This window comes from Lepidochelys kempii, chromosome 4, assembly GCF_965140265.1.
Source record: "Lepidochelys kempii isolate rLepKem1 chromosome 4, rLepKem1.hap2, whole genome shotgun sequence".
Taxonomy (NCBI): domain Eukaryota; kingdom Metazoa; phylum Chordata; order Testudines; family Cheloniidae; genus Lepidochelys; species Lepidochelys kempii.
In genome coordinates, this window is record NC_133259.1 from 8,496,409 (window position 1) to 8,523,060 (window position 26,652).

The 26,652-nt window shown below is 46.6% G+C and overlaps 1 protein-coding gene across 1 annotated transcript in view; it reads right to left on the minus strand.

The window, feature by feature from the left end:
* Positions 1-13,282, minus strand: part of LOC140909917 (transmembrane protease serine 11C-like) — a 60,358-nt gene extending 47,076 nt beyond the window's left edge. Inside the window, exons 1-3 of the mRNA XM_073340007.1 lie at positions 13,131-13,282; positions 7,020-7,141; positions 5,985-6,103 (exon numbers count right to left, since the gene is read on the minus strand). Of these exons, the coding sequence (XP_073196108.1) occupies positions 5,985-6,103; positions 7,020-7,141; positions 13,131-13,282 (393 nt within the window). The remainder of the gene's footprint in view (positions 1-5,984; positions 6,104-7,019; positions 7,142-13,130) is intronic.
* Between the last annotated feature and the right edge of the window lie 13,370 nt (positions 13,283-26,652).

Sequence of the window (26,652 nt, forward strand, 5' to 3'; positions counted from 1 at the left end):
ACAGCTTTCAAGATCCATGAGTCCTACACATGCCTATCACAACACATGGTGTACCTCATCCAGTGCACTCAATGCCTTAACAACAACAACTATGTGGTTGAAACCAGACAATCACTACACTCTCGAATGAACTCACACAGGAAAACGATAAAAGACAAAAACACCCTGTCACCTGTGGGTGGACACTTTTCACGGCGCAATCACTCTCTATCTGACCTCTCAGTCCTCATCCTCAAAGGAAACCTCCACAACACTTTCAAAAGACGAGCCTGGGCACTTAAATTCATAATTCTGCTAGACACTAAAAATCATGGACTGAACAGAGACACCAGATGTATGACTTATTACAACAATCTGTAATCCATTAACCACCACCCCCTTTTTTCCCTCCCATATGACTGCAGAGGCGTCAATGGGCCACTCCACCTTGAATGAACCCTTAGTATTGTATTAACTACCTATGCTAAACAATCTGTTCCACCTTGTATTTAACTGTGCTGCTTGGAGTACCTTTTCTGGACTGGAAGAACTCTGTGTAGCTCAAAAGCTTGTCTCTTTCACTAACAGAAGTTGGTCCAATACAAGATATTATCTCACCCACCTTGTCACAGTTAAACATGTCCCTCTAATCAAGTAGCACGGGTGTAAATGAGGACAGAATCTGTCCCACATCATCCTGGTAATCTAATCCGGAAATCCTTGGATATAACCAGTTCCAAAACAGCCACTTCAGTGTAGTTCATTTCAAAACTGACCATTTTCCCCACAATCCATTTTGTAATAATTTCCCATTGACAATAAAAGTTATTTGTATAGCATGCTCTACAATACTTTTCTTATTGCCTTTCTAAATTTTTAAAAACAACGGAAAATTATGGTTTTTAAATGCCTTTACAATATTTGGTAGAGAAGTAACTGGATTTGATGCTCTGACAAGGTATTATCTGCAAACCCACATTATTTGTCCTCAGACATACTCAAGTATTATATTTCAAGAGTGATATTCATTGAAGTAAGCCTATCCTCAACGTCTATACTTAACGAAGTGGTGGATTCTCCACCACTTGAAGTCTAATTCAAGATTAGATGTCTTTGTAAAGAAGATGCTCTTGATCAACCTCAAGATATGGGCTAGGTTCAAAAGTAACTGGCTGAAATCCCGTGGCCTGTGTTTTACAGGAGGTCAGACTAGATGATCATCATAGTCCCTTCTGGCCTTCATATCTATGCATCTAGCACCTTCCATCTGAAAGGAGACCTACAAGTTTTATACATGATGCACTGATTCATATACCCCCCTGCTGACACTCAGTCAGTGCCGGGATGGGAAATGGGGGTGGTTTTCAGATTATCATGAAGGAAGAAGGGGCAGACCTGCAAACCTTCAGAGACGGAGATTTCTTGGGGAAATCCAGTTCCACCCCACAGCTCTTGGGGCATTTGTGCAGAGATCTGGCCTCTCCACACTTCTCCTTCGGCCGCACAGTTTGCTCTGGAGCCACACTGCCACCTCCACCACCGCAGCCCACCCAGCCAGGAGCTGGCTAAACACCACACCCCGGCAGGAGAGTTGTGGGAGATAAGGGACGGGACAAGGCTGGAGGAGGGGTTTAAATTTAATGCAGGAGGCCATGAAGGGACGGACCTGGCCAGGCCCGTGGCAGAGGAGGAGGAATCTGAAAGTGGGGATTTTCAAGCCCTCTCAAAAGGAAAGCCCCACCCGTGCAGTCCTCATCATACTTGGGGCTCTGCAGTGCCCCCTCTAGAGGTGGAGGTCACCCAGCTAAGCCACTGCGCGGAGAGCTGAGGGATCCTTACCAGGGTGAGCCACGGTAATCACTACAGATGTGCAGCCCTTCGGTGGCTGGATCAGGGTACAGATGGGGCTGGCGCTATGGCTGTGCACCCCCACTGAGGTTATTATTGAGCGGGATGGGAAGCTGGCCTCTGGGAGGACTAAGGGAAAACAGATTGATTTGGTGGGGGCAGCAGAAACCGAACTAAAAATCTGACATGGGGAAAGGTAGGAACTGTTGGTTTCCAGGGAGTGGAGGCAGAAAAGCCAGCAGAGAAGAAATGTTCTCTGAGGAGTCTAAGAGGAGATCAGCTGGGTTGTAAGGGGACCCACTATAAAATAAGCTTGGGAGTGGGGGGCATCCGGAAATCATGAACCCCCTGTCCATGCACCTGGGCTCCCTAGATACCACATACAGGAGGAGAAGATCTGATTGAGTGTATTTTAGGGTGGGAAGGGAAGATAACTTTTCAAGCTAGCCAGAACAGCGCAACCTGAGCAGAGATTGGATCAGGACCCCAGGCTAACATCTTGCTCTCTCAGAGAGGTCTAAGGGAACTCTAAGGTCCACTCGGGGTAAGCAAGCCGGGAAGCAGAAACCTTTCATTATCTCCTTCCCCATTTCCTCCAGCTCCCAGCATCATCCCGGGAATATGTTTGCCAGACATTCCAGTCAGTTGTGGGGTGCTGATCAGTGCACCAAACTTATCAGCACTCTGGCATGATTTCCAACCTTCCCGTCGGTCTTCAAGGAGATAAGGAAGCAGGAAGCGTTATTCATACTTGCAGTGTCAGTGTCCCATGCTGAAGCTGCACTGAGTACAAATGTGTACGCAGCTGCTCCCAGGGAAGGTATTGGAGTGGGGGTCCAAAATATTCCACCAGCTCTCTAAACACAACTCGTCTGTGACCTGTTCTGAGTATGGACAAAGGAAGCCTATTCAGACAAGGATCGGAGCGGGGAGAGACTGCCAGGAGTTGCACAACAGGTGGTTTGAGTGTATCAGATTGTTAGGGATGATTCACTTTTGGTCACCATGTTTATCATTATGAAACGTACTGCATTTATCTACAGAGCATCCCTGTGATTAATGGCAATGGGGAGGCTTAGGGCTGTTAAAACATTGAACCCAGAGGGATTCGAATAAATCCAGATAAATTAGGAAGCAGGAACAACCACAAAGGGACAGGAAGCTGGGTTTTAACAAACAGGTGAAAATCCTTTGGATTGAAATGGTGGCAAGTTGAGCAAACTGCCAATTAATAAGAATGCTTTGAATTGTCTGGAGCAGATTGGGCTGAATTAGGAGGAATCTCATGAGTAGTGGAAATGTTTTTCCTAGAACTGCCCCAGAGTAGAGGAACTCCTTCAAATACCACAGTCAGCCTTGATCTTTCTCTCAGTTACGTCAGCTGGAGTTTTGCCATTGGTTTCATGAAGGGGCAGGATTAGATCCACTAAGAGTCTATCATTATTCATTTATATACTGAGTTGTTTTCTAAATTGCCAAGGGCAATTTTAAAAAGGTAGTCTGAATACATTCCATTCATCCTTTTTGGATAGGCCAGCTGAGGTTAAGAGAAAAAGGAGGAGGGGAAGAAGAAATGGTACAATTTTTTTCGTTGGTGAGAGCTAGAAAACAAGGTGATCGATGTTTTACAACTGGTAACGTTTCTGTGGCAATGGACAAGAGTGCACCATGGAGCGAGTCAGGTCCAAGGGAGATGGGGAGCTCAAGCCACCTGCAGAGAAGTTCACCTATGGGGCAAGGACAGCTCTTGGGAGAGAAGATCGTAGGAGTGGCTCCAGGAAAGCCGGTGTACTCCTCGGGGTCTTTATTAGAGCAGCACGAATACTGTTCATTCGATAATACATCTAACTATGAACGCATTGCGTATCAAATAAAATTAATCCAGGAAACAACATTATTCTTTCAATTTGTGGAGGATTTTTCCCCCTCCACCAAATTCTCTGATTCTCACACATTTGAAATCCCCACACGTTTGTAGGTGTTTACAGTAGCATCTGAAGCCCCAACTAAATTCAAGGCCGGTTGTGCAAGGTGCTGTACAAACACAGAGTAAGAGACAGTTCTCACATTGAAACACTTGCAATCTCAGGTCTCAAGACAGACACAGGGTGGAAGGGGAAAATAGACGCACGGAGAAGAGCAGTGACTCAGACAAGGTCATACAGTTGAGCTGGTCATTGGCAGAGCCAGGAATACAACCCAGGACTCCCAAGCCAGGACTCTGTCTCCTAAGGCAGGATGCTTTCTATAGTTTACGTGTTGAAGTGAAGTGACTATGTTGCACAGCCCTCAGTAAATGACTGAGTAGTGCTGGGAGAGTGGGAAGTGCTGATTGCCCTGGTGTGAACAGCTAGGCAAGGTCACTGAACAGAAGGTGAGAGAGACAAGCATCATGTCGTGAGGAATAAAAGACATGAGCACAATTGCTTGCTTATTGCTGCAAAGGATTGAACTCTGCAATTATCACCGGCAGAGAAGTGTAATTTCCTTTCTTATTTTCTCTTCCAGGTGCAGTACATATCTATTTCCATAGCTCCTCTATGAGGGATAGCCAGTCAACTCATGCCTATCCCGTGCTATCAATAGAGTTGTTACCCAGTGCAGCATACCAAAGGGACTGAAAAAGGGCTCAATGCTGCCGGGGGCTGGGTGCCCTCAGCTCCCAGCAAAGCCGTCGTTGACAGCTAGGGCTCTCGGCACCTTGCAGGCCCAGACACTGTAATACAATTTTTTCCCCTACGGAGAGAATCATAAACAGCAAATGGGATCAAGATTAGGTGGCTTGCTGACCCAACCAGGGGACTTGTTGAATTACTAAAGGGAGCAGGAAGGAGACTGAAACTCAAGTGTATTTTCATTCCGATTGCAGTAGAGGTCCAGTCCCAACGATCTCATCTAAATCGACGAGAGAGAGTCAGAGTGGCAAGGGAAGTGGCTTATGTCATAGAATATCAGGGTTGGAAGAGACCTTAGGAGGTCATCTAGTCCAACCCCCTCCTCAAAGCAGGACCAATCCCCAACTAAATCATCCCAGCCAGGGCTTTGTCAAGCCTGACCTTAAAAACTTCTAAGGAAGGAGATTCCACCACCTCCCTAGCTAACCCATTCCAGTGCTTCACCACCCTCCGAGTGAAAAAGTTTTTCCTAATATCCAACCTAAACCTCCCCCACTGCAACTTGAGACCATTACTCCTCGTTCTGTCATCTGCTACCACTGAGAACAGTCTAGATCCATCCTCTTTGGAACCCCCTTTCACATAGTTGAAAGCAGTTATCAAATCCCCCCTCATTCTTCTCTTCCGCAGACTAAAGAATCCCAGTTCCCTCAGCCTCTCCTCATAAGTCATGTGTTCCAGTCCCCTAATCATTTTTGTTGCCCTCCACTGGACATTTTCCAGTGTTTCCCACATCCTTCTTGTAGTGTGGGGCCCAAAACCGGACACAGTACTCCAGATGAGGCCTCACCAATGTCGAATAGAGGGGAACGATCACATCCCTCGATCTGCTGGCAATGCCCCTACGTATACATCCCAAAATGCCATTGGCCTTCTTGGCAACAAGGGCACACTGTTGACTCATATCCAGCTTCTCGTCCACTGTAACCCCTAGGTCTTTTTCTGCAGAACTGCTGCCGAGCCATTCGATCCCTAGTTTGTAGCGGTGCATGGGATTCTTCCATCCTAAGTGCAGAACTCTGCACTCGTCCTTGTTGAACCTCATCAGATTTCTTTTGGCCCAATCCTCTGATTTGTCTAGGGCCCTCTGTATCCTACCCCTACCCTCCAGCATATCTACCTCTCCTCCCAGTTTAGTGTCATGTCCAGTCACACAGCAGGTCAGTGGCAGAAGCTAGGTCTACCTGCCAAGTCTGTCAAGGTTCTGAGTCTGTTCCCGCTCCACCCACAAGCTTTAGCTCAAGCTGTGGCAGCTCATGCTTCTAGCTCTGGACATGCCTGGTTGAATCCACAGTGTGTTGGCCAACTTGGCGGTTGTCAGAGATAAGCAAACCCTGACACAGGCCAGCCCTGGAGCTCAGGGGACAGGAGTCAGAGGTTTGTGGCATAACAGCACATCATTCTGATTTCACGTTAATCATCCCCTGCATGTTCAATGATAAGTTTATAAAGGCAGGGAAGGAGAGAGAAATCCTGACATACCAGTCTCTCGATCCTTCCACTCTGGTCTCTAAACTCTCCTGAGGATTGACTGGCCAGGCCATCGCTGTACTGGATACTGGTGACTTTAAAGTTGCCATTGTAATAGAATAGCTTCTGATCTGAAAGGAAAGAAAAGGAATGGGTAATACTTGCCTTACAGCCCATCCAGGGCTGGCTCAGACCACTCTGGGGTCTCCTGCAAAAACATTTGATGGCCCAAGAGTGGGCAGGTCTCCATCTGCATGAATGCCATTCAGACAGCAGCAGTCCAAGAGCTGGCAGTGGTGGATAAAAGTTTCCTGTTGAACAGAACAGGAATGGGGGTTGACCCTGCCATTTGGGTCGAGCAGAGCTGTAACAAAGGGGGAAAGATCATCCAATTCCCCAGAAGGGTATCCCCATCAACCTCTCCGGCAACAAGCAGCCGTTCATATTCAGCCCCCCACAGCGCCAGAGCATGGGCAAGAAATATCGTTCTGGCACCCTGCCCTCCCTCCAGGGCTTGCCCAAAATTGCGTGTGTTACAGTGGTGCTTAGGAACCCCACTCAAGGATCAGGGTCCCATTGAGCCAGGCACTGTACAGGCACATAGCAAAAGAAGAGCTCACAGTCTGAATGAGACAGGACACAACAGATGGACCAGACAGACAGGCCGGGTGGGAGAGTCAGAATAGAATGGATAGTTTCTCAGAAAGCTCAGCTGGTCACTTGGCAAACCAACGCCACATGGCAGTGATGTGCAGGCATCACAGCAGAGGTGGGTTTAGCAGAAGGATCTGAAAAGAGTACAAGACATGAGCGAGAGACAAGAGCGACAGCGACACTTGCTAGCCCCTGTAGCAGGAGGCAGCACTGAGCAGCGATTGCTGAAGGGGGAAAGAAGCAGGAGATGTAGACGGTGGTGGTTACTCCCCCTAGAGGAGTTTTAATTCTGTTGATGGAAACACTGGCTCCCAGTAACATGCAAAGCACCTGAACCCGAGGGAGCTGCACCATACTACATGCCCAAACAGTGAAAATACACGCAATACTTACCATAGGCCAAAAAATACACCAGGAGGCCGATGGTGATGGCCAACGCCATCGCTGCAGCCACGGCGATTAGAGCGCTCTTCCAGGGCTCGAAAAATTTCGGTTTGGTGGCCAACTGGTGAACTCTGAAAAGCAAAGGGGGAAAAACATCCCCCGCCTATCAGTAAATGTACCAAGAATCCCAACCTGTAATTTCCCCAGCGACCTCCCCGTCCCAGACAAAATGCTCCAGGGCCGTGCTGCCACCCCAAACAGCCAAAAAGCCTGAGTCAGGCCTTAAAAATCAGGAGAGTTTAGGAAAAACAGAAATGGGTTCTTTCCATTTGCTTTCTGGGTATTAAGCCTTTAGGGCTCGCCTGGGTCACATTTTCAAGTTTCTCTTCACGGTCCAGAGTTCTAGAAACCTACTACCTCTTTTAAATGAAAGCCAAGAGGCTCACATAACTCCAGGAGCAGGAGCTCTAATAAAGACACCAAATATCATGAGACTTGCAATAAAATCGCAAGAGTTGGCAGTGAGATAGGGCAAACATAATACCTATCTTTAAAAATGGGAACAAAGAGGACCCAAGGTATTATAGACCAATCAACCTAAATTCAACACTGGAAAGGTACTGGAACAAATTATTAAACCATCAGTTTGTAAGCACCTAGAGGATCATAGGGTTATAAGGAATAGTTAGCATGGAATTGTCAAGAACAAATTACGCCAACCTAATTTCCTTCTTTGACAGGGTTGGCTTAGTGAATAGGAGGAAAGCAGTTGACATGACAGATCTTGATTTTAGTAAGGCTTTTGACACAGTCTTACATGGCATTATCATAAGCAAACTAGTGAAATGTGGTCTAGATAAAATTATTAGAAGGTGAATGCAAACCTGGTTGACAGGTAGTAAACCATTGGTCCTTTGAGTGCTATCAAAATGAAAGGATATATCTAGTGGTGCCCCATGGGGTCACTCCTGGGTCTGGTCCTAGCCAATATTTTTATTAATGACTTAGGTAATTGAGTGGAGAGTACAACTGGCAGTAGTCCTGAAAAGAATCTGAGGGTTATAGTGGATCACAAATTGAATACGAGTCAACAGTGTGATGCAGTTGCAAAAAAAGCTAATATCATTCTGGGTGTATTAGAAGAAATGTTGTATGTAAGACACGGGAGGTAATTGTCCTGGTCTACTTGACACTGGTGAGGCCTCAACTGGAGTACTGTGCCCAGTTCTGGGCACCACAATTTAGGAGAGAGGTGGACAAATTGGAGAAAGTCCAGAAAAGAGTATCAAAATGATTAAAGGTAGAAAACCTGACCTATGAGAAAAAGTTTAAAAAACCTGAGCATGTTTAGTCTTGAGTAAAGAAGAGTGTGGGGAGACCTTATAGCTTTCAGATCTGTTAAGGCTATTATGAAGAGGACAGTGTATATTTGTTCTCTATGTCCTCTGCAGTTCGGCCAAAAAGTAATGGGCTTAATCTGCACCAAAGAAGACTTAGGTTAGATATTAGGAAATACTTTCTAACTATAAGGGTAGTTAAATTCTGGACAGGCTTCCAAGGGAAGTTGTGGAATCCCCATCATTGGAAGGTTAAGAACAGGTTGGACAAACACCTGTCAGGGATGGTCAAGGTTGACTTGGCCCTGCCTCAGCAGGCTGGACTTGATGACTTCTTGAGGTCCCTTCGAGCCCTACATCTCTAAGATTCTATAGTGGGGGGCCCCTCTTGGCCACATTTCTAGTTGTTAAAACAATCTGCATTAGGACTTGAGATGAAGTCACCTCTCACTGAAGAGTTCCTCCTTAAGTTTCCCCATAAGCAATGCAGAGTTCAAGATACTGCATCCTCTGAAGATCTGGAGATACCGACCCTCATGCTGCATCAGCCTACTTGACGGTCTGGGTGATATCTCAAGCATAAACTGGTCAGAAAATGGGTGAAAGTGGCAAAAGAACATAACTTTCACTAACTCTGCAAGAATCAAATCATGGTCCCATTGAAATCACAAGGGGTTTTACCTGGATTTCAGTGGGATCAGGATCTGGCTTGGTGTTGCCTGGGGACCATTGTTTAGCCCCTTTAATAACCAGTTTCAAGTCTGATTAGAGTCAATGAGACTTGTACGCACGGACACCAGGGCTGGCGCTGGCCTCAGGAGTGTTTTGGGAAGGGGTGGGGTAAGTTAAAGCAGGGTGTGGAGGTACGTTATATTCTACAGCCTGACGTTAGCTGCTTTTCCTGCTACACACGCCCCCCCCTCCGCCCCCATCGGCCTGCAATTTACACTCATTTTGCTCACCTGCTGAATGCCAAATGAATGTGTTACAGTACTTCACCACCTACACCCATTTTTCAGTGCAACGGGTGTAACTAACCCTGCTGTTTACATCACCATGGCATTTGGACCAGTCTCCCATGGGAGCTATGGATGCCTCCATTCACTCCAGGCTGCATTCGGATTACAGACCACAAAGGGATCAAACATGAACAAGACCAACAGGGGTCCTTTTCTGTTGCAGGCTTGCTCCCTGCACAGTCTTTCCAAGTGCTTGCTCCCAGATTAGCTTTGAAATCTTCTAAAAAGATGCACCACTGAACAGGATAATGACAGTGATTGAACACTATGTAGCTTCAGCATTACAATTATAGCTGTGCCCAAAAACCTGCAAAGCTCAGATTCACCTACAGAGCCCCAATCCAGGGGAAAAAACCTTCAGTACATAGGTTTCAGAGTAACAGCCGTGTTAGTCTGTATTCGCAAAAAGAAAAGGAGGACTTGTGGCACCTTAGAGACTAACCAATTTATTTGAGCATAAGCTTTCGTGAGCTACAGCTCACTTCTTTAACTTTAACCACACAAGTGGTCCCACTGAATTTTTGTGTGTGCTGTCATGTCTTTTAAACTCGCTGTTGGTTATGGCAACACTTTGACAACATGAAACCAAAATATGTTACTTGTAATGCAATCGTCTCCAAATTGCAATATGCCCATCTAAAACCACATTACAGTACTCAAAGACTTCAGATTAAGTATGTATCTAAGTGTCCTTTGCTGGATCAGGGACCTAGATTTGAACTTTCCCAAAATTTAGGGGGAAATGGATTGAACTGGGACCTTGGATCAATTACAGAGAAAGGCAACAGCTGCTAAATTTGAATAAGGATCCAACTTCCCTAAAGCTGGCAGTGTCTGGTTCAGACCCTGCTTTATAAAAAATACAAACAAACCCAACTGCTCATGTAGAAACAAGAGCCAATGCTGATTCAGCCATCATTGAAATGCTTCTATGCTGCTTTCGAATGAACAACAGAGTCATTAGCTGTTGTTTTCAGCATCACCAACACCCTGAAGGTTTTGATTTCTATTTCCTGCCCAGGTTTGCCGCAATGTGTTTTCAGTAAGGAATAATGGGATTGCTGTATTACGGAGATAAGGCAGGTGCTGCGGGTCCAACAGCTCATGGCTGTTCTAGTTCCAAAACAAGTTTGAATTCCCAAGGGATCCTTGCAAGGACTGAGGTTGTTGAAAAGTATGCAGAGTGGGCCAAACTCTGTGATCAGTTAGAGCCATGCAGCCACTCTGAAGTCATTGCCGTACGGTGAGCATCAGCCAGGATGGGGTTCTGTGCAGGGCACTTAGAAATGTCTTTCGTGAGATGAGCCTTCTGAGAAGTCAAGCTAGTGTACTCCCTTGCTTCCAAGATCTACAACGATTTAATTCGGAGATTTGCCCCGTATTTGCGGGATAAGTGATGCAATTCTTTTACATGTTCTCCAAATAGCAAGCTTCCTTTCCAGTCAGAAGGAGGCTACACAGATGACAGAACGAGGAGTAATGGTCTCAAGTTGCAGTGGGGGAGGTTTAGATTGGATATTAGGAAAAACTTTTTCACTAAGAGGGTGGTGAAACACTGGAATGCGTTACCTAGGGAGGTGGTAGAATCTCCTTCCTTAGAGGTTTTTAAGGTCAGGCTTGACAAAGCCCTGGCTGGGATGATTTAACTGGGAATTGGTCCTGCTTTGAGCAGGGGGTTGGACTAGATGACCTTCTGGGGTCCCTTCCAACCCTGATATTCTATGATTCTATGATTCTACACACTTTACTCGTGCCTGGTCTATGCAGTTTTTGTACTGGCATGACTATTTTGGTTAGGGGTATGATATTTTTTTCTTAGACTGAAATAGTTACATTGTTACGACCCCTAGCATGGATGTAGTTTTATCAATATAAAAAGCCCCTAATACCAGTATTATATATTTCCTGTCTCTTAAAGGAATAAGCTATATCAATATAAGCACCTTTATACCAGTATAACTGCATTGACAATAGGAGGGCTGTACTGCTTTAAATATACTACAGCAGCTCGTGTAGAGACAAACTGTGCAAGATCGCACTGGTGCTCCGTTTCCACATTGAAATGCAAAGCGAAGTAGCTGAATATATGCATATTCTGTTACAGATAAAAAGCTGGAAAGGGTGCTGCTACGGTTGGGAAGGACATAGGGTGAACTAGTTCTTTTCCTTTGTATTGTTTTGCAAAGTCAATGCCATATTTTGTACAATCTTAAAAAAAGTTTCAGTGCATTTAAAGAATAAATTTCACCAATCCAGAACCAAGATTTTTTTTTGTTTCAAGTTTCCAGGGACAGATTATAATCAGCAGTAAATTTAAAATAATGTTAAAGTTCACCAACAGTAAAATGTCTTACTAAATTAGACCCCTCCAAGTTGCAATGCAATGGCATTGCAGGATCAGGGCCTTATTCTTTTAACTCCATAATAAACTACTCCCTGGAGATAATAGTTTCATTGACAATTTCAGTGGGATCACTTGTGGAGTACAGTGCTATTCAGGGAAAGGGTATCACAGTCTGTCCCTGAGCAATTAGAGTCACACAGGCAAAAATACAGGACTCATGCCTCAGAAGCTTTACCCTTAAAAAAAGGCACCTTAAGCTGTTCAGTTTGGGGGCAAGAGCGGCCAACTAAGTTAGGGGAAATATAAGGGAACAGCCTCAGCCACCATACATTTCTAAATGAAATCCAAAGCTTTCAGGTCTAGGTAAGTCTGGCTAAGGATTTCCACTTGAATTTGCTTTTCCAGCCCACGATCCAACTCCCCCATCAAACCCCAACTCTCCCAGTCATCCCGCCCATGAGCCCCACCCACACATCAAACTCCAGGTTCCCCTCACATCCAGCCCGTGAACCCCCCCCCAAACCGCGACCCCCCCCTTTTATCCCGACCAGTGGCTCTCAACCTTTCCAGACGACTGTACCCTGACAGAACTCTTCGGTACACCTTCTCGGTTTCAGGAGTCCGATTTGTCTTGTGTACCCCCATCTTTCACCTCATTTAAAAACTACTTGCTTACAAACTCAGACATAAAAACACAAAAGTGTCACAGCACACCATTATTGATAAATTGCCGACTTTCTCATTTTTCCACATAAATATAAATATTGTATTTACATTTCAGTGTATAGTATGCAGAGCAGTATGAAGTCATTGCGTGTATGAAATTTTAGTTTGTACTGACTTCGCTAGTGCTTTTTATGTTGTCCATTGTAAATCTAGGCAAATATCTACGTGAGTTGATGTATCCTCTGGAAGAACTCTGCATACCCCTGGTTGAGAACCACTGAGCCAGACCATTCCACCATCTTGCACTTTCAATCTGTGACCCTCCAGTTAGTTTCCACGCCTCCTCCTGCTGCCCCTGCAGTGAATCCCTTCTCCTCTGAGGATCTGTACATTTCAGAATGGTCCATCATGAGTAGGGTGACTGGATGTCTGAATTTTGTAGGCACAGTCCTGATATTTGGGGCTTTGTCTGATATAGGCACCCATCACCCTCCACTCTCCTCCCAATTTTTCACACTTGCTATCTGGTCACCCTAATCGTGAGCCGCATTCTGTCTAAGCATCCTCACAGAGAGAGATGGAGTGAGGTTAAGCCACTGGCTTTTGGACCGGGGGAAGAGAGGAGATGACTGATGGCCTCACTCCAGGTCCTTCAGGCGCATCTTAATGTAAACAAAAGAATCTCCACAAACAGCATCCCTTGCTACCATTGCTCCCTCAAGTCCTGCTCAGAAGGATTAAACACGTCACCTACCTTTGAAGGTCCCACGGCACGCCCCGGTAGGCCTGGTAACCTCTTTGAGATCGACTGAAGTCTCGAAAGCACCGTGAATGCTGCTGGTACATACAGTCATCGCACGGCTGGGTGTTGCAGGGAGAATAGGGTGGTAAGCGAAGAGGCTTCATGGAGCTGCTTGTGGTGGAGTGCTCAGCAGCGTGTGGGTTTAATGCAACATGCAGGAACCGGCATGCAAGTAAAACCCCAAGCAGATGTGAGCACAGAGACAACAAGGAGACTACAAGCTGCCAATCAGCACTCAGTTGTGTTTGACATTGACAGGCTCACATGGCAGAGCGGCCACACCCACTAGGTGAGAAGACTTGTTCTTCACCGGACAGGATTCATAACAGGAAGCTCTTCACATTTCCTGCCAGTATACTCCCTCTTTGGCAAGCTGGTGTCACTGGGCTGTGACCTAAATGCTAGCACCCTCTAGTTTGAACTCCTGGTCAAATCCCTGTTCCTGAGCCTGCATCATTGGCTTTCCTACAGTACCCCTCCTACACGACGATGAGAGAGAGAGAGCAAATAAATGAATACAAAAACAAATGGCTTCTGCCTGTCTAACTCTCCCCAGCTGCTCACTCCTCCCAGACTCGCTTGGCATCAGAGATCACAGCTACGTATGCATCTGGCCAGGTAATTACATGTTAGGTACCTTGTGATTAGCATAATCCCTGCCTTTGGGCCTGCGTAGCTCAGGGCTGCAGCCCTCACATGTGACGTGGGGCAACCGAGAAGGTGTACCGAAGAGTTCTGTCTTTCATTTAGAGGGAGTGTCCATCCCTCTCCCTTGCAAAGACAACCTTGAGCCCGATAGAAGCAGACAGCAGTTGACTGCTGGGGTTGAAAGCTTGCCACTGATTTTTCCTAAAATTCAGCTAATTCGCACTTCCACAAGACAGACTTTTGAGGTCTTTGGAAATCACAGCAGTGGGTCCCTTGATACCAGTCAGCTCTGTGTTTTTGGGGAACCAGGGCGTAGTATCTAGCCTGTCTGACTCATGAAAGACACCGCCCCACCACCACCACCAGTCTCTGCTTGAACCAAAACCGATCAGAGAAAAGGCTTGCAAAGAGCAGTGAAAGGCGTTGGGAGACACACCTAGACCCCTTCTGACAAGGGTGACAAGATTAAGACATCTCCATTAGCATACAGAATGAAGACCAGAGACAACTCCCCTAGCCTCATCTGCACGAAAGATGGGACAGGGATTAGCATAAAGAACGAAGAACAGAGAACCGCACTGAACTCTGGGACCAGAAAAGCAGGGACGCACTGCATCATGGGAATCTCCGCTCCAGATGCTAATGAACCCACGCCTGCACGCACCCAGCTCAGCAATTATCAGACCAATTCTAGTAATGAATCCTTGATTGATATCCAAGATACTGAAGTAGCCTAATTGCATTGTAAGCTCCCTGGAAGAAACCACCACCCATAGCCAAGAGTGATCAGGTCCTATTGTCTAGCCTAAAGAAAACCCTTAAGTCATCAGTTTACCCATAAACAAATCTAGTGTTCTCCCTTGAACCATTGAATTTTCTCTACAAAAACCCCTACCTATGTCCAAGTAAGTGTTCTGATGCGTCGCCTCAAACTCTGCATCAGTTCCACTGGGACTCCATCTCCTGACTGATCGTGCTGGGGGCTCTGCCTGTCTCCGGCACTCAGGACCTTGAGCTACCACCATCACCTGGGAACCCTGACTAGTTCAAGCTTCAGGGAGCAGTGAGATCCCCTTCTTTCTCTCTCTGTTCTCCTTTCTACCTCAGGTATTAACCTTTAATAATGTATGTTATGTTGGTTTAGGCTATCCTTATGTAGTTATCACTATTATTCAATAACTAACTTTTATGGTTAAGCTGGTTGCTTCTCTCTCTCTCCCTCTCTCTCTGAACTTTACTCTTTTGTGTTTTTAGCTTCCCCCATTTACTCTGCAGCAACGCTTCTCTTACCTAAGCTAAAGATCCTTGTAGCACCCAAAAATACTGTAGGGTTTGCTCATCAAGTGGGTTACTACCAGTACAATTGTGATGTGAAGGTGGGATAGGGATGGGTTAAACCTGTGGTATATTAAGCGAGGGGAGGGATAGCTCAGTGGTTTGAGCATTGGCCTGCTAAACCCAGGGTTGCGAGCTCAATCCTTGAGGGGCCCATTTAGGGATCTGGGGGCAAAAATTGGGGATTGGTCCTGCTTTGAGCAGGGGGTGGGACTAGATGACCTCCTGAGGTTCCCTTCCAACCCTGAAATTCTATGATTCTATGGGGGGGCAGCTGAAAGTGCTGCTTGGCCCAGCCTCGAGACCAGGGGCACATAAAGGTGACAGCTTGAAGGTGCCACTTAACAAAGCCCATTGAGTACAGGGACATATGAGGGGATCAGCTGGAGAGTGCTGATTGACCCGGTTTGCTCAGACTTGCTCTGTGTGTGTGTGTGTGTTTGTTTGTTCATCTAGTCCTCGGGCTGGAGGAACGCAGTCCTGGAGAACCTAGGTCCTGCAGGGTAGCTCCATTGGGAGGGGACTTGCAGAAGGAAGGGGTGGAGCTCCATATGAACACACAAATGACACAAGCAGTACATTAATAGAATTACAGAACATCCCCCCCCCCCCCCGAAGAGTAACCCTAATAAATGAGCATACCCCAAAGTAACAGGCACATCTGGTAACATCCTCTGGTTTTGGTTCAGTTCGCAGCTGGGTGAGGGCGCTGCTACCTAGGGTTATGCTGATAGCATTAGGCCTGCTTTATGTTCCCCCCCAGCCAGCTATCTGGTTGAGGTCAAGCCCACTCCTTTGTCAGCACCTAGTGTGATTTGTCCTCACTCTTAGGGGCCGCATGGTCCAGTAGACTAAGGGTGAGATTTTCAAAAATGCTTATTTTCTAAGAGGAACTTCAATAGGATTTGGGTGTCTCACTCCCAGAGGTGTTTCTGAAACCCTCACCCCAAATACAGATTGGAAAGACAGTCTGACACTGGCTGTCTCCACGGCCTTGGCCAATTCAATTACTGTGATGGGGGATGCACCCCACACCAGCCCTGATAAGGGTAACAAGGGCCTAAGAGGCCACTTAGGTCACCTGAGAGAGGAGGGTCAGGGTTAACTGAGAACGAAGCCTGCCTGGGACAGCACAGAAAACCAGGGAGCTGCAAGTAAATGGGGGCTGAGAGGAAAGAGTCTGCAATTGTTCCCTGGGAGGACTCCAGGAACAAGAAGGAAACCCCTGGGGGAGAATCACAGAGCCATAGAGTTGGAAGGGACTGCAAGTGTCATCTAGTCTAACCCCTGCCAAGAGGCAGGATTTCTTGTGTCTAAACCGTCCAAGACAGGTGGCTCTGTCCAGCCTCATATAGAAAACCTCCAGTGAAGGAGCTTCCACAACCTCCCTCGGCATCTGTTCCATTGTCCTACTGGTCTGACAGTTAGTAAGGTTTTCCTGAGCTTTAATCTAAATCTGCTTTGCGGTAGTTTGAACCCATTGCCTCTTGTCCTGCCCCCTGTGGCAAGAGAGAAATTTTTTTTTCCATCTTTTTAAGTCATCCTGTCAAGTATTTGAAGACCACTATCATGTTCCCCCCTCAAGCTCCTCTTTTCCAAACGAAACATTCCATCCCTTTGATCTTCTTTGGCGCTTGCCTCTAGAGCATTTCCAGTTTCTCCACATCCTTTCTATCCATTGGTGACCAGAACTGGACACGCTACTCCAGCTGAGGCCTAACCAGAGCCGAGTGCATGGTAGTAACACCTCCCGAGACTTGGATGCCGGGCCTCTGCTAATGCAACCCAAAATTGCACTCTCTTTTTTTGCAACAGCATCATCATCTGTCAGATGCCACCAACAGAAGAAGGAATCTGTGTCAGAACATTTTCATTTTAGAATTTCGTTTCAGCATTTATTTTATTTTATGGATTTTCTTCATGTTTATATTTTTTTACGATGGTATTGTTATGAGCTGGGTAAAACGTTATGAGTTGGGTTAAAACCCCATTGAGGTTGATCAGTGTGAACTCGCCCTTCAATTAACGCAACTGTAAACATAAGAACCACCTAGGACAAAAAGTGGATGTGAGCCCACCCAAGAGTTTTTGGGGTGAGTATTGTTTTGGGTGGCAGTAAGAGAAAACCAACAGACACTGAGGTCACAGACAAGAATAGAGAGAAAGAGGCACAGAGAAGAGGCAAGAAAAAGCCAAGAAGGAGCCAGCTGTGAGCAGTGTATGACCCTAGAGCTAGCTAGAGAGAGCTTTTGGGTCTGATCTTGGCGAACGACACTTGGGGGCAGGTAAGCTAAGGAAATGCTCCTTTTTGTTTTTGGTCCCTTCTGCATTCAGAATAGGGTGGGCATTGCCACATCCCCAGAATACCGGACATTGCAGTACTTTCCAAAACAGCATGGGTCCATCCCCACCAGTGATACCCCACGGTGAGGTTATGCTGGAGGGGACAGAGCAACATACTCTGCAAAACAGTGTCCTGCATAATATCAGACAAAACCTTGTCCAATACCAGCCAGAGACAACCCTTCCAAAAACAGGACTGTCTGGCTTATAACTGGATGAATGGCCTGCCCAGTTCAAAAAATAGGGTATTGTACATTCCTTGTAAATAAACAAGATTGCATCAAAGAACTACTCGGCTATCACCCATTTCTCCTCCAGCTGGAGCACCCACAGAACACAGCCCTGAATTTTGACTAGCCACTCGGGTCAAAAGTGGAAACATTGTTAACTATTTAATAATAAGTATGATTATTTCCATTATTTTATAATGTGCTATCATGCCATAATAGCTGAAATATTCTTTTATTATATAAATTTTTAAATAAAAGGCAGCTGCTACTTCGATAAGATTTTCAATCAATACTTCTTATCTAGATCAAAGAGTTTCCTGTTTGTGTTGTAATCAAAGGGTTGTGTCAAACTGTGTCATATTAATCATGCCTATTGACAGGTCATGAAATAATGTAAAAATACAAGTACTCCAACATAAAATAAAGATCTAAATAAAATTTCAAATTTTCCCCAAACTGAAATTTTCCAGAAATTCCATTTCGTGGGGAACTTCAAAAATATTTAGTTTTGTTCCATGTAGCAGAGCGAAGACTCACTGGTAGCAGAGCGAAGACTCACGCCTCCTGCTGGTCGTTTTGGAATTAGCTCGTCCAGTACTCGGAGTGCCTCCTGGTGGCCAGTGACTCACCTGCCTCAGGCCCCTGTGTCCCTCCCAGACCCCAGTGCCTCTTACCCTGGGGTTCTGCCCATTGCAGTACCCCCACATGCTGGGTCTCCCCTCCCAGGGGAACCCCCAACCTTCTAGGCCCACCTTGCCTAAATGGCTACTGCTAGTCATCATCTAGCCCCTTTCTCAAGGGGCAGACTGCAGTCTGTAATGGCCACTCATCATTGGCAAGGGGTAGGACCTGCTGCCTTTACCTATCCCTGGGCTGCCCCTCTGCAGCCCCAGTACCTTTTGGCCTTCAACAAGGCCTGCAGCCTGGGGGTTTACCAGGCTGGAGCTCCCCAGCTCCCTTTGCTCTTCCCCAGCACTGCTCCGCTTCAGGTACCTTGCTCCCAGGCAGCTAGCCCTTCCCACTCTAGGGCTAGAATGAGACTCCTTCAGCTCCTGGCCCCCCAGCCCTCTTATCAGGGCCAGCTGGGCCCTGATTGAGCTGGGCACACTTGTGGTCAGCTACTCCCTCAGCTGCTCTCACTCCTTTTATCCCAGCTACAGCCCTCTCCCGGGCTGCTGTTAACCCCTGTTCTGCTGAAGTGGGGCAGGTGCCCCACTACATTCCAAATCAGAGCTAAATGAAATTTCAAAATGAGGAGATTTCACACAAGTTGGACATTCCAAGTTTGGAGCAGCTCCTATCCATCTTATCTGTTCCAAGTCGAAGGTCAAGATGTACAAAACCTAAGCAAAGGGGTTGGCTCCCCATCTGCAGAAGAACACTGGGGGGGTCAAAGGGAAACTTTACAAACTACATTTTAAAGCTTTTTTCTGCAAAGGCGAGGGCTCGAAACGTCTTTTCTTTTCTTTAAGCGAAAGCTGAGATTCTCACATCACAGCACGCGAACACCACCACATAATATCAGGATCCCATGAGCTGGCACTTTAAGAAAAACTCCACATCTCTCGACCACAAGAAATGGCCACACTTCACAAGTGCGCACTCACTTGGGCTCTAGCTACACTTAAAATGCTCCAGATGCACAGTGTAGAATTCTGCCATCAACATGGTGCTGTCTACACACAGATTTAGGTCATTTTACCTGTCACTCAGGGGTGGGGATCTTTCACACCCCTGAGTGACGTAGCTGGTTTGATCTCATTTTCTCGTATAATCCAGCTCTTAACTTTAAATGTAAAATGGATGAATTAAACTAGGGGTCTCAAGGATCATTTTACGATGGCTTTGTCCACACCTAGGTTACGTCTACACTAGATCATTTACAGTGGCGCAGCTGCACCAATGCAGCTCTAAATCGACGGGGGAGAGTGCTTGCATCAACTTAACTCCTGCCTCCATGAGAGGCGGTAGCTATATTGGCAGGAGAAGCTTTCCCACCAGCATAGAACTATCTACACCAGCACTGAGGCTGGTATAATTTAGGTTGCTCACGGATGTGGATTATTCACACCCCTGAGCACCATAAATTATGAGTAATCTGTAGTGTAGACGTAACCTTGAAATGTTCCAGTGGCATAGCTGTAGTGCATCACATTTAATACAGCAATGAGAGGGGTTCTCAGATCCTACGGTAATAAGTACCTAAAAGAGAGAGATTATTGCCAATCCATTTTACATGGAAGGTGCCCAAATCCTGTGATAAACACTAGCACAGATCTCTTAGGCATTTCTGAAAATTGTATCTCTGTCTCTCTACCTAAGTGACTGAGGCACTTCCGCAAATTGTATCCTGCATTCACACCTAATTATGGTTCACAATCAGAAAAATCTCTCCAAAAGTACCCAAATCAATCCTGTGTCCTGGCACTTTACTTCTGTATACATTTTAATCCTTTAAATACCCAGATTGCATCAATGAAGACACTAAGCAAATAGAATAAAATAGAAAATGTTCCTTGACATTTGCATTTGGTGGAGCGAGACCTCTTTGCTCTCTCCTCCCACCATCACGCCCCTCCCTCCCTATGTTAGTGCAAACCTGGTCAATTTCCAAATACTTCATCTTTCCAAGATGTGGAATAATCTCTCTAAACAGCAACCGCTTCTCAACCAGCACGATGGTGCAGCCACCATGCCCACCATGAATATTAACGAAGTCCAAAGTCACAGGAATCTTTTAAGTGAGAATCTTTACCAGGAAATTCCCAGCACGTCCCCAGTCCGGGCACAGAAACAGATGGCCACACCACACCTCTCTGCACTATGCACCAGTGCTCCCTGTCCTGAGCTACCAACCGGTCCAGCAAAACAGGCCACACAGCATTTACCTCTGGGCGCCAGCTGGTGAGGAGATGGAAGAGCCCTTCTGTCCAACCTGCACTCTGCTCTGACCTCTCAACCTGACGTGTGACATCTTCAGCATAGAGGTAAGGCTTTTATGGGCTGGATTAGGATAACCACGGTGTGACCCTTGTGTCCGGTGAGGTCAGCAGCAACAAGGGCTGGGTTCGATGGCTAGGGGTTTCTCCAGTCAGCTCTATCTTTAAATGATGCAGAGGGGCAGGTCAAATGGTATCTAGGGCTCCTTAGGCAGCGTCTATCCCACCATGTATAAACACCTGGCCTCACCCAATCGCTTCTTCACTGGGATTTGTCATTCCTTCTCTCTGCTTAGCAAATGAGCTTCAGTTTAGGGGGAACCCCTCAATCAGGGCAGGCTAAACACAGTTCTACAGTCAGAAACATGGCAGACTCCCCAAGCTGGTGGTGTGATCTATAATTAGATTTCGGCAAGCCAGTAAGAAATGTGAACTCCTGGATCACTAAACCAGTCTCACCGTGGAGTCACAGACAGTTCCCTTAGACTCTTTACTCTATCTTGCCACCCAGACAAACCGAACTTAGTGATAAATGGTCACTTACACCAAAGATCACACCACATTCAGATTGCTTCCAGTCCCAAGAGACCAGTCACTGACCCCCAGATCAATTGGTACCCTAGATCTTACACCAAAGACAATGCCTGTAGCCAATCCTGCAATAAACCATAAAGGTTTATTAACTAGGAAAAATAAATGAGAGTTATTTAGCGATTAAAGCAACCAAACGTATACACACCCATGAGTCACCATTTACATCCTAAGAGTAACTGAGTTGTAGTGATCTGTCAATTCAAAGGGTCTTTCAGGGTGGACCCAGGAAACAGCACCTGGGGATCTCTGGCTTCAGTTTAGAATCTCTGACCCTTCAACGTTCAAAGAGCCAAAAAGATGGAAATTATTCCTGTGGCTGTTTTATTTCCTTCATTCAGTTTCCAAGCCCACAGGACAAACTTCCTTGCATGTAATACTTCCCAGGTGCAGATAGCGCCGTTAACCATTCCTCTGTATTGCAGTGATCCTTGATGGCCCATCTGATTGTGATAGTCCTTCTGGATGGGCGGGGATGATTCCTGTGCCTGAGTTCATAAATTCAGGGCATATCATTTTCAAAGTTATAAAGCAAAATTTACATATTTTCTTGTAGCCTGGAATACAGACACAGCAAGTGCAATTAATGCAAGCAGCAACTTACAAGCGTTTCATAGAGTCTAAACACTGAATACATTCTGATAAGACTAATATCTATTTCGAACAAAACTCACATACAGGTGACCTGGTCTCCAGCAACGAGGGTGTCAGTTCTTAGCTAATGCCTGCAGCCTGGGCACGAGCTGACATCTGGCCTGCCAGCATCATACCGAGGGTGCTGCGGGTACTCTGAGGCGGGGGTGGGGGCCGGGAACACCGTGGGTGCTCGAGGGGGAGCATCCTGGGGCACTGTGGTGCTCTGGGTGGGGCCAGCATGCAGCCTGGGACCCCCCGCTGCTGCTGGGAGGGGGCAGGTGGCACGTGGCCTGGGACCTCTGCTGCTGCTAAAGGGGGCAGGGCAGCCCGAGACCCCCGCTGCTCCTGGGGAACGGAGGGGGTGGGGGGGCGTGTGGTGGCCTGAGACCTGCGCTGCTGCTGGGGGTTTGGGGGGGGCGTGGCAGCCTTAAACTACCCCAGTAGCAGCTGGTGCAGCTGGCTCAGGGGGCACTTTCTGCCTTAAGAACCTTTGTGACCAAGGATAGGAGCTGTGCCCCGGCCTCCAGCACGAAAGATGCTCTGGGAGGACATGCAAGGCCCTACCTATGGTGAGGCTTCTTGAATAAATCTTAAGCATCGCATCAGCTGGAGGATACCGACTACCAAACTAGAGCTAGCCTGTTTCCAGCCCGAGCACCTATCCTGAAGCTAGTTCCCCTCTAGCCATGAGTTTGTCCATTTCACTGGCTAATCAGAGTAAGTCTTCGGCAGCACATTGCGGGGAACCATGCCAGAGCGTCCTGGAGGCTTCAGTCATTGGCAGGCCAGTCGGTCCTCGTGCACACTGGGCTGCCATTGTGTCATGGACAAGAGCAGGGATGGTCAGGCCTAGTGGTCAGAGCCCGAGTCAGGCAGCAAGCAGGGGAACAGAGCGAGAGGGGACTGGAGCAAGGCAGGAACAGGGCTGGAGCATGGGTGGGAATAAGGCAGGCACATGGCTACTCCAGTGCAGCGCCTGGCAACACCACTCAACGAGCTGGGGGTTTCAGCGGCAGCCAGTTAGCTGAGCCCAGGCCCCGCTGCAGACCCTCGTTCCTGATGCTGGAATCAGACTTGAGACCATGTGACAACATGAAAGGGTCCATGGCATTTTTCCCCCCCCCCCCCCAGGGTAACAGATTTAACTCTTGTGTCCTGTTATTATTTATTTGTATGCTGGGAGCACATCCAAGATCAGGATCCCATTGGGCCAGGTGCTGTACAAACACAGAGCAAAGACTGTCCCTGCCCTGGTCTAAATTGTTGTGGGCCTTTAGCCTACGTTTCACCCCAGGAGTGGCTGCATGTCAGGAGTGGTGGCACAATCTCAGTGTATGGGAGCTTGTCAGAAACCAAAATCTCTGTTCCAAGGCAGATGCCAACATTTAAAAAAAAAATTGTTCTGAACTGGAATGAAAAGGTCAAGGTTTCTAAATTTCCCGTGAGATGGAAAATCCCAAAACTTTACTTCAGGACCATCAGAATATTTTGTTTCAGTAAGATAAAACTGTCGCTTTAATAAGGTAAGAAAGTGCCATTTCAAAGTGATGGTGATTCATTTTGTTTTGATGTTCATATAAATATTATATTTTAATGTATATATCAAAATATATTAACATTAATATTTGGAGTCTACATGGAATTAAATAACATCAACACCTGTCAATTCGATAAGGTAAAAGTGTTTCTTTTCAACTTTATCACTTTGATTAAGTGAACCAAGAAAGTTAGAATGACTCGTTTAGCCTTTTTCCCACCAAAAATGGCCAAATTGACACCTTCCTGCAAAACATTTCAATTTTGCCAGACTGCAGTTTTCTCTGGTAATTGTTCTGGTCCCATTTTTCCAACCAGCTCTCCGGTACAGACCAGGCCAGGTGCAGAAGTTGGTACAAGATGATGCAAATTATACTGCTCCGTAACCCCAGGCTTCTGCCTCTCTTGTGAGATTCCCCACCTCGGAAGAGCAGGCGTTGTTGTCATCACCCTCCGTTGAGGTTTCTGTCACTGAGGGGGCATAGAGGAGGAGTTTGGTTGCAATCAGCACTCCTGACCAGTCCAAGCAGTGGAGAAAGTGAGCTGAATCATATTGCCATGCATTGGGGGGAGGGGGGGGAGGTATTTTGTCCCTACAGGGCTGCCTGGGGAAGGGGAAGTTGAAGCTGTTTTCTGGTACTATCTCCTGGTAGATCTGGTGCTTTGCAAGCCTCATGCCTGGGTTAATTCTAGCCTGGATCTGGGCACTGGTGTAAGTGTAAACATACCATGAGCTTCAGCCCTTGTGAGAACCCAAACAGCAAAGAGATGAAAAATCTTCCAGTCAGCTATTTTTATTTCCCTCCTCCAGCATTCCAACCAGTGGGACGAGGCCTCCTGCATGTATTTCTCCATGGGTGGATGGGGCAATCAACAAAGCTTTTGTCCTACAATGGCCCACTTAATTTTAATAGTCCTTCTGGAAGGGCGGGGGGAGCTACTCTTCCTGTCTGAGTTCACAAGTCAGGGCAGGAACTCTTACCATTATAAAACAAACCTGTGTTTTACCGTGTAGCCTGGAATACAGACATTATATGAGAGATTAATGCAGGCAGCACCTCACAAGCATTTCATACAGTCTAACTGCTAAAGAAAGACTAATACCTACTTTGAACAAAGCTAACATGCAGGTGAGCTGGTCTGATTTCCAGCTATGAGTTTTTCAGTTCTTAGCTAACACCTACGGCCTTGGCCAGCACTGGCCGTTGGATTACCAAGTACAAATCCCCAGAATGCTAAGAGCACAGATGTAGTCGGAATACATTACATAATAGGACAAGGTCGAACTTCTTGAAAGTCAGAGCCATGCCTGTCAGTCCGGGTTACTGCACGTATGGAAAGCCAGAGGAGAGCAGATGCAGCCCATTCTTGGAATAACCAGCTCCTGAGATGCTGATGTTCTTTGTCTGTGTAGAAACAGCTTATTAATTGAGTAATAACACTGAAATCTTTATTCACTGAGTTGCCCGACTGTATTTTTCAAATTGTTGTGTCGGGGCAGCTATATTTGAGTCTGTCAGCAAGTTGCTGGGAGACATCAAAATTTCATGTTACGGAAAAGCTACATTCAACTTTCCAAGGGAGCAAGAGAATCTTTCCTGAGCTCAAGCATTCCAATTCAAACCAGTCAAAAGAAACTCCACCCCCACAGCTGCCCCAGCAAGGTACAAAGTTACAAACACAAGATAAGGAGAGCACCCTCAGTGGCTTTAGGTCATGGTATAGCTACTGAGCCATAACCAGGGATGCATTTCACTGAGCCATAACAAGGGATTCATTAAAACAATAAAATCAAGCGTTTCTTAAGCAGCCATGTCTCTGACTTATGGCTCTTCATTGCATCTGGTCAGTGTGTAGTTACTGAGCTTTGGGAAAAGCCCTCTGTGCACTTTGTCCCTCCATACAGTAATTGGGGGCATTCCTAGAAAAGAATGCAAGATGGGGAACTGGGTGCAGCCTGTACTGTTTTTGCTGTATCTTGTCTCTGCTCTCTGCTGATGCTCTGGGCCCTTCTCAAGTGGATATTGGCACTTCAAACTCAGACACCTCCTGTGCTTCCAAATGACTAGTTAGCATGTGATCCGTAGGAGTCTTCATACATCCCACCTTTACTTCTAGTGAGAATACGGCTGGACCAAACGTTCTGTATTGTTCTTGCCGTATCTCTTCTGATGCTCTTTGAATAGGCCAAAAGAAAAGGAGGACTTGTGGCACCTTACAGACTAACCAATTTATCTGAGCATAAGCTTTCGTGAGCTACAGCTCACTTCATCGGATGCATTCAGTGGAAAATACAGTGAGGAGATTTATATACACACAGCACATGAAAAAATGGGTGTTACCATACAAGTTCTGTAGCTCACGAAAGCTCATGCTCAAATAAATTGGTTAGTCTCTAAGGTGCCACAAGTCCTCCTGTTCTTTTTGCGGATACAGACTAACACGGCTGCTACTCTGAAACCTTTGAATAGGCCAGTTTTTCTCCACCACTGTTAGCTGCTACAGAGCAGATCAGATGAGCTCCTGCACTTTTCATTCACAAGAGCCCTCTCTTCCCTGTGTGAGACTGGTTTGCGCAAGAGACTGGACACCCAGTATTCATTCTTCCTCCTGCAGAGGTGAGCGGCAGGGTTTGCTCCCCTGCACAAGCGGCAATGGGTTCCACCCTCCAAACTCTACAGATCGGAGAGGGATCTGCCAAGGGCGTAGACAACTCTGCGCAGAGCCGGTCAGTCACTACCCTGCCTCCCAGCTGCTCCTCCAATGCTATCATAGTGCCAGCAGCTCCCCAAACTGCAGCTTGCATTTGGACCCCACATTGTGGGGGAAGCGGGCCCAGAACACCAACATATGCTGGGCTGCCCTGCGGAAAGAGAGAATCAGACAGAGCACAAACCTCATGGGTGTTGGAGCAAAGCTGTACCGATAGATAATGCACAGGCCTAAGTGAAGGAAGTATCGCAATGAACCTGCAGGTCTGGGTGTCCTGTCAGATATTGGCTTAAGCAGTTAGCATAAGGCTTTGAGGCCTGTGAATTTTGGCATAGCTAAATGGCCTGCCAATCACCCTGAGTTTTGGGGAACTGGGAAACATGTGTTGAAGGGGGAAGTGTAGATCAGGTATCACAAGAATACTGAACTGATACCAGGTTTTGGCTATTTTAGGACAGGAAAATCCACAGCTTTCTGACCACAAGAGTGCCATGGCAATGAATT